This window comes from Chionomys nivalis, chromosome 11 (assembly GCF_950005125.1).
Source record: "Chionomys nivalis chromosome 11, mChiNiv1.1, whole genome shotgun sequence".
NCBI classification, from domain to species: domain Eukaryota; kingdom Metazoa; phylum Chordata; class Mammalia; order Rodentia; family Cricetidae; genus Chionomys; species Chionomys nivalis.
Genome location: NC_080096.1, coordinates 29,403,616 through 29,417,150, shown reverse-complemented (window position 1 = coordinate 29,417,150; position 13,535 = coordinate 29,403,616). Strand labels below are relative to the sequence as shown.

The 13,535-nt window shown below is 44.6% G+C and overlaps 1 protein-coding gene across 1 annotated transcript; it reads right to left on the bottom strand.

Annotated features, from left to right (window-relative positions):
* Positions 1 to 8,167: 8,167 nt before the first annotated feature.
* On the bottom strand, positions 8,168 to 12,607 carry Tmco2 (transmembrane and coiled-coil domains 2). Its single transcript, XM_057783502.1, has 2 exons — positions 12,365 to 12,607; positions 8,168 to 8,485 (listed from the first exon to the last, which is right to left on the bottom strand). Exons 1-2 carry the CDS (start codon positions 12,605 to 12,607, stop codon positions 8,168 to 8,170), a joined length of 561 nt encoding a protein of 186 aa, XP_057639485.1.
* Positions 12,608 to 13,535: the final 928 nt, after the last annotated feature.

Genomic DNA, 13,535 nt, shown 5'->3' with positions numbered 1-13,535 from the left:
CACCACTGCCCAGCTCCTCTCTATCTTTAAAACAAAAATGTGTATACAGATCCGGGTGCAATGGCATACACTTTAATCCCAGCAATTGGGTAGCAGAGGCAGGAGGATCTCTGTGAGTTGGAGGACACCTGGTCTACATAGTGAGCTCCAGGACAATGAAAGCTACATAGACCATGTTTCAAAAAAACAAATTGTTTGTTTTTGTTCTTAGGGGACCCACCACCCAGCTCCCAAATAAATACACAGAAACTTATTCTTACTTATGAATATCCGGCTTTAGCTTGTTTTGTTTCTTTAACTACATTTTGCCTTTGGGCTTTTTATCTTTCTTTACTCATTTTTCTTTGTTTTGTCCTTACTCTGTGGCTGGCTGTGTGGTTGTGTGGCTGTCCCTTGGCGTCCTCACCTTCTAATTTTTTCCTCTTCCTTTTCTTTTCTCCAGAGCCTAGATTTCTCCTCCTATTTATTCTCTCCACCTGGAAGCTCCGCCTATCCCTCTCTCCTGCCTAACTTATTGGTCATTCAGATCTTTATTAGACCAATCAGGCATTTTAGACAGGCAAAGTAATACCTTTATAAAATTAAACAAATGCAACATAAAAGAATGTAACACATCTTTACATCATTAAACAAATGTTCCATATCATAAACAAACAAATGTAACGCGCCTTAAACTAATATTCCACAACATGTAGTAGGAGCTGCGGGCTGTGTTCCTGCCGCCCCAACTCCTGGTCGCCTGGCTAGCTTATGCCCCGAAATAACAACACACAAACTGTATTCTTTTAAACACTGCTTGGCCCTCTTCTCGGCTAACTCTCACACCTGGACTAGCCCATTTCTAATAATGTGTGTAGCACCCCAAGGTGCTCTTACCGGGAAGATTCTAGCCTACGTCCATCCTGGGTTGGAGCTTCACCGCGTCTGCCCCGGAGAAGAGCATCATCGCGTCTGGTTCTGAGAGGAGCTGCCCTGCATCTAAGCTCACTTCCTCTTCCTCCCAGCATTCTGTTCTGTTTACTCCACCCACCTATGTTCTAACCTATGAGGGCCAAGCAGTTTCTTTATTATTTAACCAATGACCTTCCTCCATCAACGACAAACCTCTGTCTCCAGAGTATTGAGATTAAAGGCCCATGTCTTCCTTTTGAAAACCAATGATACCAATTATTGTTGCCTGTGTGGGTGTGGGCCATCTATTAGAACATGGGCAAAGCCGGGCAGTGGTGGTGCACGCCTTTAATCCCAGCACTCGGGAGGCAGAGGCAGGCGGATCTCTGTGAGTTCGAGACCAGCCTGGTCTACAAGAGCTAGTGCCAGGACAGGTTCCATAGCCACAGAGAAACCCTGTCTCGAAAAACCAAAAAAAAAAAAAAAAAAAAAAAAAGAACATGGGCAACCTACCAGTGGCCACACCTCCAAAGAAAATGATTCTCTATTCCATAGCAGCCAGTAAGTGTCAAAAACTGCTGTTGTGGGATTCTTCTCTGTATGCTGTGAATGCCATTGGTTAATAAAGAAACTGTCTTGGGCCTGTGCAGGGAATAGAGGTAGGCAGGGAAAACTAAGCTGAATGCTGGGAGAAAGGAGGAGGAGGAGTGAGAGAGAAGCCATGTAGCCCTGCTGGAGACAGATGCCAGATGGAACTTTACCCGGCAAGCCATATCATTGTGGTGATACACAGATTAATGGCTGTGTGGTTATTTCAGGAGTCTGGGCAGCGGGAAATGAACAAGCAGCTTCCTTACAACAAGCTTCTAAGCTAAGAATGAGGCCTGGTGAGTCTCACCCTCATCCATACTAGAATTTTGACTCTATTGATCTTATAGAGGTAATAGTAGCCACTGTGAGTTTGTGAGCGTGATGGCCATGTCATTTCTGCAGAGAGCATTTTAGAACACTCCTGCCATCTCTGGTCCTCACATTCTTTCCACTCCCTCTTCTTCAATGTTCCCCTGAATCTCCAGGGCAAGATGGTGATAGTGTGTACTGATATCCCATGAACCCTGAGGGCAGGATGGTGATAGTGTGTCCTGATGTCCCCCTGAGTCCTGAGGGCAGGATGGTGATAGTGTATCCTGATGTCCCCTGAATCTCAAGGGCAGGATGGTAATAGGTTGTAGGTCCTGATGTCGCCTGAGCCCTGAGGGCAGGATGGTGATAGTGTGTCCTGATGTCCCCTGAGCCTCGAGGGCAGGATGGTGATAGTGCATCCTGATATCCCCTGAACCTCGAGGGCAGGATGGTAATAGGTTGTTGATGGAGGAAGGTCATTGGTCAATAAACAAACTGCCTTGGCCCATTTATTGGCCATCCCTTAGGTGGGTGGAGTAGAGAGAACAGAATGCTGGGAGCAAGAGGAAATGAACTCAGACGCCATGCTCTCCTCTCCAGAGCAGATGCGATGAAGCTCCGACCCAGGATGGACGTAGGCTAGAATCTTCCCGGTAAGCGCACCTTGGGGTGCTACACACATTATTAGAAATGGGCTAGTCCAGGTGTGAGAGTTAGCCGAGAAGAGGCTAGATATAATGGGCCAAGCAGTGTTTAAAAGAATACAGTTTGTGTGTTGTTATTTCGGAGCATAAGCTAGCCAAGCGGCCGGGAGCTGGGTGGCAGGAATGCAGCCCGCAGCTCCCACTACAGGTTGTAGGTCCCGATGTCCCCCTGAGCCCTGAGGGCAGGATGGTGATAGTGTGTCCTGATGTCCCCTGAGCCTTGAGGGCAGGATGGTGATAGGCAGTGTGTCCCATTTAGAGCTGAGCGCTCATAGTCATTATTTTTAGTAGCTTGACCAGCTAGACGTCTCTGTATACCCACTGAAAGGAAAAGAAGTTTCTCTGGGACAGAAAGATACCTCAGCAGTTAAGAGCACTTGCTGCTCTTCTAGATGTCCTGAGTTCAATTCACAGAAACCACATGGTGGCTCAAATCATCTATAATGGGACCCAACGCCCTTTTCTGGCATGTAGATGTACATACAGAGTGAGAACTCATATATGTGAAAAGCATAAATCTTAAAATAGAAGAGAAGAGGAGCTGGAGAGATGGCTCAGCAGTTAAGAGCGCTGACTGCTCTTCCAGAGGTCCTGAGTTCAATTCCCAGGAACCACATGGTGACTCGCAACCACCTGTAATGAGATCTAGTGCCCTTTTCTGCCATGCAGCCATACATGCAGGTAGAACACAGTATACTTAATAAATAAATATTCTTAAAAAAAAAAAAAAAAGAAGAAGAGAAGAAGGAGGAGGTATTGACAGAGGTTTTCTGTCCTGCCTGATCCCACAGTCATTAAGTACCAAAGAAATCACACAGAAGTCTGCATTAATTATAAATTCATTGGCCAAGTATCTCAGGCTTCTTATTAACTCTTATGTTTGCCCATAATTCTTGCCTGTGTTAGCCACGTGGCTTGGTACCTTTTTTGGTGAGGCAGTCACATCTTGCTTGCTCTGTCTCTGTCTGGGTGACAACTGCAGACTGACTCTTTCCTCTTCCCATAATTCTCATTGCCATGCCTCTACTTCCTGCCTGGCTACTTGCCAATTAGCATTTTATTAAAAATAATACAAGTGACAGTATAAAAGACCATTGTGTCACAGCACTTCCTCCCCCACTATTTTTAACAAGAACTCTGAATCTAATATCCTTTGTTTAGCTTTTCTCCTGACCATTATCCATAATAACTTGTAACCAACAGTCTAAACAAAGGAAAATATACATAGTTCATTTTTTGGGAATGTGGGCGTAGTTTTCCAGGCTGCTTTCTGCTGATTGGGGGTGCTGATAATTTTATGGGGACTTAAAGAAAATTTAGAATTATGATCAAGTCGTGGAAGAAGCAACAGTAGCTTCAATGACCCAGGTTGAGAGCGACATAGATCAGGACCTCAACATTGTTTTTCTCACCATACATAATAATAGGTTCTACTTTCCTTAAGGGTTCAAATGTAATATTTTTCTATTTTTAAAACCTCAGCTTGGTGAGAGGCAATAATGGCACATGCTTTTAATCCCAGCACTTGGGAGGCAGAGACAGACAGATCTCTGAATTTAGGGTCAGCCTGGTCTACTTAGCAAGTTTCAGGATAGCCAGGGCTTTCCTGTCTGGGAAAAACAAACAAACAAAACCCTCTCTGAGCAGTAAAAAAAAAAATGTATATTGTAAAGCATACATTATGTTTACATATCTTGTAAATAAAATTTTTTGGGGACCGAGTTTCACTACATAGCCCCAACTAACCTGGAACTTGCTATGTAGATCAGGTTGGCCTTACATCTGTAATTGTAGCACTTGAGAAGCAGGGACAGGAGGATAGTAAATTTGAGGCCAGCCTAAGCTGCATAGCAAAGACCTTATCTAAAAAATAATAAAAATTCCCTGTAAATGGAAACTGTTAGAACTATCATTAAAATTATTTTTATGTATAGCTAATCAAAATGACACTTATAATCTCAGCACTCCAGGAGACAGAGGCAGGTGGATCTCTATGAGTTCAAGGCCAGCCTAATCTACAAAGAGTTTCAAGACATCCAAGGTCATTACAGAGAGAAACCCTGTCTTGAAAACAAACAAACAAAAATTAGAATTCTTCCGATTGTTATTACAATTTTTATATATAGCTGATCAAAATAAAACAACTATAAATTTTATAATAATAAACATAAATGGTAAAATTCTATCATCAATCTGCTAATGAGATGGGTGGGCTGGGGTAAATCATAGTTTATAAAATTAAGAGCGCACGCACTTGGGGATGGAGGGATGACTCACCAGTTAAGATCACTTGTTGCTCTTGCAGAGGATCCAAGTTTGATTTCTAGTGGCCACATGCGGTCTCACAACTTCAGGGGGCCGTGGGAATGTACAAATCAGTGACAATCAGTGTTTAACAGGTTGACCCACCAGACGTATGATTCTTGATGGGAAGCCCCACCCGGCAAGGCTGTGGGGTCACTGGCTGTAGAGAACTGTTTGTCGTTGTGGTTTCTTTCTTTCTTTCTTTCTTTCTTTTTTTTTTGGGGGGGGGGGTTTCGAGACAGGGTTTCTCTGTGGTTTTGGAGCCTGTCCTGGAACTAGCTCTTGTAGACCAGGCTGGTCTCGAACTCACAGAGATCCGCCTGCCTCTGCCTCCCAAGTGCTGGGATTAAAGGCGTGCGCCACCACCGCCCGGCTCGCTGTGGTTTCTCTCGTGAGCCACTGCATTTCTTCCCTAAGAACAGCTGTGGGGCTCTTTCCACAGCCCTTTGGGGGTGTCTTTTACACTTATTGGGCTCACATATAGCTGTGGATGGTCAGGAAGATGATCCTGCACAATTTTGATGGGTACAAATAATACTAGGATATTTTACATTACTCAGACTGACAGAATTCTCAGTCACAAAGGCAGTCTTTTACACAGACAGCTAATTTTGGACTTCAGAACAAATTCAAAGCAGGCTGGTCGCCCCTAGAGACAAATATCTGGTTGCCCCTAGAGGCAAATACACCAGATCATTTTCCCAGGCTTTGTTTTTCTGATTCAAGGTTAGAGTTTGAAGCAACTTTCATCTGCATGTCCTCCCCAACATCAAGGTCCAGCCAGTTGTTTACTGTCTGGGAACCCTCACCAACTTAGAGCTACGTCCAAGGATCAATGTGACATCGCTAGCCTAGGAGAAACTAGGTGACTTAATCTTGTGTTATGAGAATGGGTCGGGCCCTGAAGATGTAACTTCTAATTGTCCAGAGTTTGGCTGTATAAGAGGGTAGGCGGAGCGGGTGTGGAGAGAGACGGCTGTGCAGAGCTATGTGAGAGCTGCCGCAGTGTGTGTGTGTGTGCTGAATGAGAGAAGCGTGAGTGAGTGAGCAAAGAGCGTGTGGGTAATGTAGAAGCAGTGAGTGTGACAGAGAGCGCAGTGTGAGCGCTGCTGCTGCTACTGCTACGTAGAGAAGCTGCACCTAGGAGCTGTCTAAATTGCCGTACGGTGAGAGGACATGTAAATTAGATGTACGACTGTGGCCTTGTGGAGATCTGTGACTGTGTAGAGGCAGGGAAGATGAAGCTGCAAGATATGTAGAAAATAGAAATGTATGTTAAAGATGTGTAACCATGTGAATGTAGATGGAATGAAACTGTGCAGAGAGAGTGTCAAGAAAGATTATTGGGGAGCTGGAGAGATGGCTTAGAGGTTAAGAGCATTGCCTGCTCTTCCAAAAGTCCTGAGTTCAATTCCCAGCAACCACATGGTGGCTCACAGCCATCTGTAATGAGGTCTGGTGCCCTCTTCTGGCCTGCAGGCATACACACAGAATATTGTATACATAATAAATAAATAATTTGTTTGTTTGTTTGTTTGTTTTGTTTTTCGAGACGGGGTTTCTCTGTGGCTTTGGAGCCTGTCCTGGAACTAGCTCTTGTAGACCAGGCTGGTCTCGAACTCACAGAGATTCACCTGCCTCTGCCTCCCAAGTGCTGGGATTAAAGGTGTGCGCCACCACCACCCGGCATAAATAAATATTTTTTTAAAAAAGTGTTTATGAAAGAAACAAAGAAAGAAAGAGATTATTGGGTGCTGGAGTGATGGCTCAGTGGCTAACAGCATTGCCTGCCCTTCCAAAGGTCCTGAGTTCAATTCCCAGCAACCACATGGTGGCTCACAACCATCTGTAATGAGGTCTGGTGCCCTCTTCTGGCCTGCAGGCATACACACAGACAGAATATTGTATACATAATAAATAAATATTTTTTTAAAAAGTGTTTAAAAAAAGGAAAGAAAGAAAGAAAGAAGAAAGAAAGAAAGAAAGAAAGAAAGAAAGAAAGAAAGAAAGAAAGAAAGGAAGAAAGAGATTATTGGGTGCTGGAGAGATGGCTCAGTGGTTAAGAGCATTGCCTGACCTTCCAAAGGTCCTGAGTTCAATTCCCAGCAACCACATGGTGGCTCACAACCATCTGTAATGAGGTTTGGTGCCCTCTTCTGGCCTGCGGACATACACACAGACAGAATATTGTATAGATCCGCCTGCCTCTGCCTCCCGAGTGCTGGGATTAAAGGCATGCGCCACCACCGCCCGGCAGAAAGAGATTATTTTAAGATAAAAAGAAGGTGACCATCCGGACAGCATGTGCATGTTCCTCTTATGTTACCAGCAGATAGCATATGTTTACTTATTTTTCCCCTCAGATAGAAAAAGTCTAGCCCCCCACCGCCTTTGTGGATTTTATTTACCTTGGTGCTGACTGGAGGCTGACCCTGTTAGCTACACACAGCTACCTGTAACTCTGGTCCTAGGGTACTGCTTCTGGCTTCTGTGGATACCAAGCAAGAAAGTAGTGTACAGATGTGCAGGCAACACACTTCCATTCCCACTCCCTGCCCCAACACACAGACACACACACATACACACAGACACACACACATACACACAGACACACACAGTTCCAGGGCATGCTGAGCTACCTAGTGACACCCTGCCCAGAAAACAAACAAGTCCACAATATCTTCCTTTATAAATACTATCCCCGTTGCTCACCTCCGAAAAATTCAGGGGTTACTGGACTGCACACTTTTTTTTTAATTTTCTATGGTTTATTTAACTTTATTTTATGTGCATAGGTGTAAGGGTGTCAGATCGGTGGAACTGGATTTTCAGACAGTTGTGAACTGCCATGTGGGTGCTGGGAATTGAACTCGGGTCCTCAGGAAGAGCAGTCAGTGTTCTTAACCGCTGAGCCATCTCTCCAGCCCCTGCACACTTTTCTTATGACAGGGACTAGCACGGAGCAGTCTGTTCACACACTGTGGCCCTCAAACTGTGACTGGCTTACATCACATCTTCTCCAGTGTCTTTAGCATGGACCTCAGAGCTACAGCCCTGAGCACCCTCCTCCTTTCTACATCGGCTTTCCCTCCAGTCTGGCTATCTTGCTTACGCTATGGTCTCCAGCCTGCTGAATCAGCAGCATACTTGTCTATGCCAGGCAAATGACTTCCCAGCCCCCATGCTCAGAGACATTTTCAACTATCATTACCCCACATGACCCTACACACACAAGGTAGACTCTGGGCCCTGCGGAAGAGGGTATCAGATCTTTGCTGGGTAATTTCAATATAGTTCTCTGTTTTATTGATACACCACTGCACACACGAGGGAAGCAGTGCTTTTATGGAAAAGATTGGAGTCCATCACATTTCAGATGTGGAAGTAAACCCTGATGTGGGCAAGGGGCTCTGGCAGTCGGAGCAGCTGCAGTAGGGCTCAGAGGAGCAGTCCCGCTTCACAGAGGGCTTCTGGGCAACAATAATTCCCTCCAGGTCTCTCACTTTGTTTTCCACCATCTGAAGCTTTTTCAAGATTTTCTCTTGCAGACCCAAAGACAGGAAGATATTACTATTGTCTTGAATCTGGCGACCGCTTCCTTCTGGGTTGGCTAGCAAAGCCTGAAAGAAATCTGAACCTTTCTTGTAAAGTTGGTAGAGTGTGATCACAAACACCACTATTTTCTGAAATGAAACAAAACAAGTGTTACTTGGCCATGCAAGCGAAAAGTCACAGCAACTACACACCCCAAACAGAACAACAGTCTTCTAGTGATGACACTCCCTCATTCCTAAGCCAAGCTTTTCCTTTAACGAAACATTTCGCACCGACTTTTAATCTTTTTAAAGACATTGTCACGTGTATGAGTGCTTTGCTTGCATGTATATAGATATAGCACTTATATGCCTTGCTGGCGCCCAAGGAAGCCAAGAGAGGGTATGGGATTCCCTGGAACTGGAGTTACAGATGGTTGTGAGCGACTATGTGGGTGCTGGGAATCAAAACTGGGTCCTCCGTGAAAGCACCCAGTGCTCTTGACCTAGCCAAGTCATCTCTCCAGCCCTCCTACTTTTACTCTTGTTCACTGTCACCAGAGTGGCAGGGGTTTGATTTCTACTTACGAAAATAAAAAGCATAATAGGCCGGGCGGTGGTGGCGCACGCCTTTAATCCCAGCACTTGGGAGGGAGAGGCAGGTGAATCTCTGTAAGTTTGACACCAGCCTGGTCTATAGTTCCAGGACAGACTCCAAAGCTACAGAAGAAACCCTGTCTTGAAAAACAAAAACAAACAAACAAAAAAAGCATAACAGTAACTTCCATTTGCTCAAGTTTGTTACCATGTGGTGGGCTCCATGCTAACTCATGCAGGAAAACCCAGAATAGATGCACCCATCCACTAGTTCACACTAGTTCACACCTTCCAGTGTGAACCCTGTCAATGTTCAATGTCACAGACTGGAACTGATAAAGCCAGGACTGGAATCCAGGAGTTCTCCCAAGTAAAGAGGTCTAAAAAGTCGATTTTCTGGTAGTGCTGGCTAGTTTTATGTTAACTTGACATGAGATAAAGTCATCTGAGAGGAGGGCACTGAAGAGGCCTCCATAAAACGGAGCTGTCGCCAAGCCTGTAGGTCATTTTCTTAGTTGGCGTTTGATAGGAGAAGGCCCAGCCTATTGTAGGTGGTGCCATCCCTGGGGTGGTGGTCCTGGGTTCTATAAGCAGGCTGAGAAAACCATAAAGACCAAGCCAGTAAGCGGCACCCTCCATGGTTTCTCTTGATCTGTTTGAGCTCCTGTCCTGACTTCCATGATGAACTGTGATGTGGAAGTAAGCCAAATAAACCCTCTCCTTCCAGGCTGCCCTGCTCATGGTGTTTCAGCACAGCCGATAGCCCCTTCCCCAAACTAACACACTGGTCATGGAAAAACTGCTTTAACCTATTTAGATTCCTGGTAGGTTAAAAACAAACCCATCACTGTTTTCCTCAGAGCAATTAACACTGCTTAATGAATACGCATGGGTTAGGCTTGATACACAGTCTCTTATACTTCACCACAACCCCATAAGACATTCCACTAAGACCATTTTACAGACAAGGGAACTGAGCTAAAGGTCCAGTGAGTGATATCAGTTCACAGAGCAGATAGTTCGCAAAAATGTCTACCAAGCAGTCCGACTCCTGAGCCCACACGGTTACTCATTCTGTTATATTGCTCCTTTTTCTTCCTTTTCTTTTAGAGATAGGGTCTCGTGTATCCTAGGCTGGCCCTACAACTTGGTATTAAATTTCCAATCACCCTACCCCCACCTTCCAAATGATGGCATTACAGTCATGCATCGCCACAGCTGGTTTCTGGTTTGATACTTTTGCCTGCACTGTTCGAGAGTCTGAAAGCTCATCTCTCTGACTGCACCGAGCCAAGTTTGTGTTGCCATCTTCCACTCTAGCGTTACGTAACTGAGATGTGTTGATGTGCGCACACAATCTTGTATTGATGAGTCATGTTTATTTGTTGAATTCTATTTTATGAGCTTTTGAACAAAAATTCAATTTGAAATCCTAAACATTGGGTTCTAGCTCCAGTTTCCCAAGCTCTAACAAAACCATGTGAACCTGGGCAGCAACTAAGTGGCCATGATAATCCCTGTACTGCCTGTTATGCAGAGCTTTCCAAAGTTAAACTTGAATGTGCATTCAGCCATGATTCCTAACTGGAAAAGAAAGAAAAGCTATGAAATGATCTAGTAATAGCTTCTCTGTATACTTATCAAACAGACCTGCCTTTAACCCCAGCACTCTGGAGGCAGAGACAGGCAGCTGTCCGTGAGTTCAAGGCCAGCCTGGTCTACAGAGCGAGTTCCAGCATTGTCACCATAGCTACTAAGAAATTCTGTTCTGAAAAACCAAAAGTAAGAAATAAAGTCCTCGGGGGCTGGAGATGGCTCAGTGGTTAAGAGCATTGCCTGCTCTTCCAAAGGTCCTGAGTTCAATTCCCAGCAACCACATGGTGGCTCACAACCATCTGTAATGAGGTCTGGTGCCCTCTTCTGGCCTGCAGGCAGACACACAGACAGAATATTGTATACATAATAAATAAATATAAAAAAAAAAAGAAAAAAAAGAAATAAAGTCCTCATGACTGTAATTCAAACACTTGAAAGGGGGAATGAGGGTGCTAGGGAGCTTTTACTATCCAGCTAATCCGAGGTCAGCCTAAGTGCGGGGGGTGGGGGGTTCTTCTTGGCAAAACAAAACAAAAGCCCTCTTTTAAATTCTACCTCCTTAAATTTCCACTGAGCCTCTATGTACCTTACTCTCCTCATTTGTCATGTGAAAACAAACTATTTCATGGAGTTATTCAGATTTCCCAAAACATTGAGAACCATGCTATAAATGAATTATCATTGTTATTATTGTTGTTTTCAACAGGGTTTCTCTGTCCGAGAACTCTCTCTGTAGATGAGCCTGGCCTAGAACTCAGAGATCAAGCTGCTGCGATTAAAGGCATGTGCTGCCACTGCCTGGTGAGCTATGATTATTACTGAAGGTTAAACAAAATTACACACATTCCCAATGTTCCTTATAATAAGCCTGTTAAATTTCCATCCCACTAAAGAGCCCCTGTATGTTTCTGGGGCTTAGCTTGTTAAAACAATGAAGAAAACACTGGGATGCTCTAACTCACACAGTTCTCTCAGTTAAAGAGAAAGTATGAATAACACACACACACATGCACACACACACGCACGCACACACATGCACGTGCGCGCACACACGCGCACACACACACACACGCACACACACACACACACACACGAGCCTGGTTGTCCCACATTGCTTATTCTATGAACATGGTATGTTCTCAGAGACAAGTGATCAACTAAGTTTGAGCCAGATGACTTTCTCAAGTGATGAACTTGTCCAAATCTATTTTATAATAGAGACAAGCCAAACACCATTGTGAGAAAGTATTTTTATGTTTACAACCTAATTGGTGGAGGTTTTCAAGGATAGTGTAGTTTCTTTCTCCTTCCTTCCTTCCTTCCTTCCTTCCTTCCTTCCTTCCTTCCTTCCTTCCTTCCTTCCTTCCTTCCTCTTTAAGGAAGAAAGTTTATTTCTTTTTATTTTATTGTTTTTATTGAGTTAGATATTTTTCTCCACTCCCTTCTCCCCTTCTATCCTCTTCCGTGACCCCACACTCCCAATTTACTCAGGAGATCTTGTCTTTTTCACCTAAGGAAAGTGTAGTTTCAAACAACTCAAGAGGCAGAGACAATAGCTAACCTCCCCCCTTCCTTGATCCTTTACATAAACTTACAAAACTAAACAGAAGCAATATGAAAGAGAAGTAACCAAAGTTGACTCTTTGGCCAGAAATTGTGGTGTGTGTCAGCCCTCAGGGTGAGAGTTTGGGGTAAGGACTTAATGAAGCAGGAGGCCCACAAGTTTTTACCCTGAGTTTAGGGCCAGCCTAAACTACCACCCTGTATTAGAACAGCAAAACCCAACAAACACATCTCTCACCAGACACAAAAGACTTAACTTTCTACGAATACAACCTGGATTGATCGAACGCTTCGTTTCCATAAGGAAAATAATCCAATTGCCAACAAAATCAAAAAAGAGATCCCTAGGATGATTTGCACTGCTGGTGCGAGATTATCGAGTACCCCCAAATTTGTTGGCTGAGGCACACTAGTCTCCCCCACAAAAGTTGCTTGTAACCAATTCCATATTGAGCTGCGAGCAAGAGCATTTAAGAGGTTGTCCCAGGAAGAAGTTGCCGTTGGAGATATTGGCATTTTTAAAACGGCAGCTGCAGGAACTACATGTGCAGAGGCTTCAGGAATCTAGCCATAAGTTAGGGAAAGTGCTCAGGGAGTTCGGGTGTTCTGGAGCCATTATGAGCTATGCTTTGTGATGTCACCGCTCAGGAGGCTCACCAATGACCCTTCTCACTCAAGAGCAAGTAGGCTGCAGAGTTCAGTTCATCCATACCATTTTCTCTGCTCTTTAGCTCGTCTTGGTTCTGGCATAGCAGTCCCCTCGTAGCACCTTCTGTGATGATGGAGACGCTCTGTGTCTGCCTTGTCTGATATAGCAGCTGCTATCACTCAAAATGGGAACAGTTGGGGCAAGGAGTGTAGCTCAGTTGGTATTGTTCTTGCCTACTACACACAAAGCTTAGGGTTATCCCAAGCACTACAGAAACAAGCCATGGTAGCTGTCCTCGTTTGGTTTCTATGACTGTGATGAACAATGTGACCGAAAGCAACTTGAGGTGGAAAGGGTTATTTCACCTAGCAGACTATTGCCCATGCTCAAGGGATGTCGGGGCAGGAACTAGAAACTGAAGCAGTGGCCATGGAGGAGCGCTGCTTACTAGCTTGCTCCTCGTGGCTTGCTCAGAATTTTTTTTTCTTTTAATGTGTATGAGTATTTTGCCTGCAAGTATGCCTGTACAGGCCAAAAGAGGAATTGGATCCCCTGTAGGTGGTGGGAGTCCAAACAAGTAGTCAGTGTTCCTAATGGCTGAGCTAGCTATCTCTCCACCCCTCAGCAGGCTTTCTTTTCAATCCTGGACCACCAGCTGAGGGGTGGCACTTTCCCACTGTGAGCTGGGCCTGCCAACAACAATCACCAATCCTGCAGGCAAAGCATCTTCTCAATTGAGATTTCTTCTACCTAGATGAGCCCATCTTATTTCAAGTTGAAAAACAAAACAAAAAC

Coding starts and splice junctions, on each gene's coding strand:
- Tmco2 (XM_057783502.1), bottom strand. CDS start 12,607: ATGCCAATATCTCCAACGGCAACTTCTTCCTGGGACAACCTCTTAAAT. Junction 8,486..12,364: donor GAAGCGTTCGATCAATCCAG/GTTGTATTCGTA, acceptor GTTTCATTTCAG/AAAATAGTGGTGTTTGTGAT.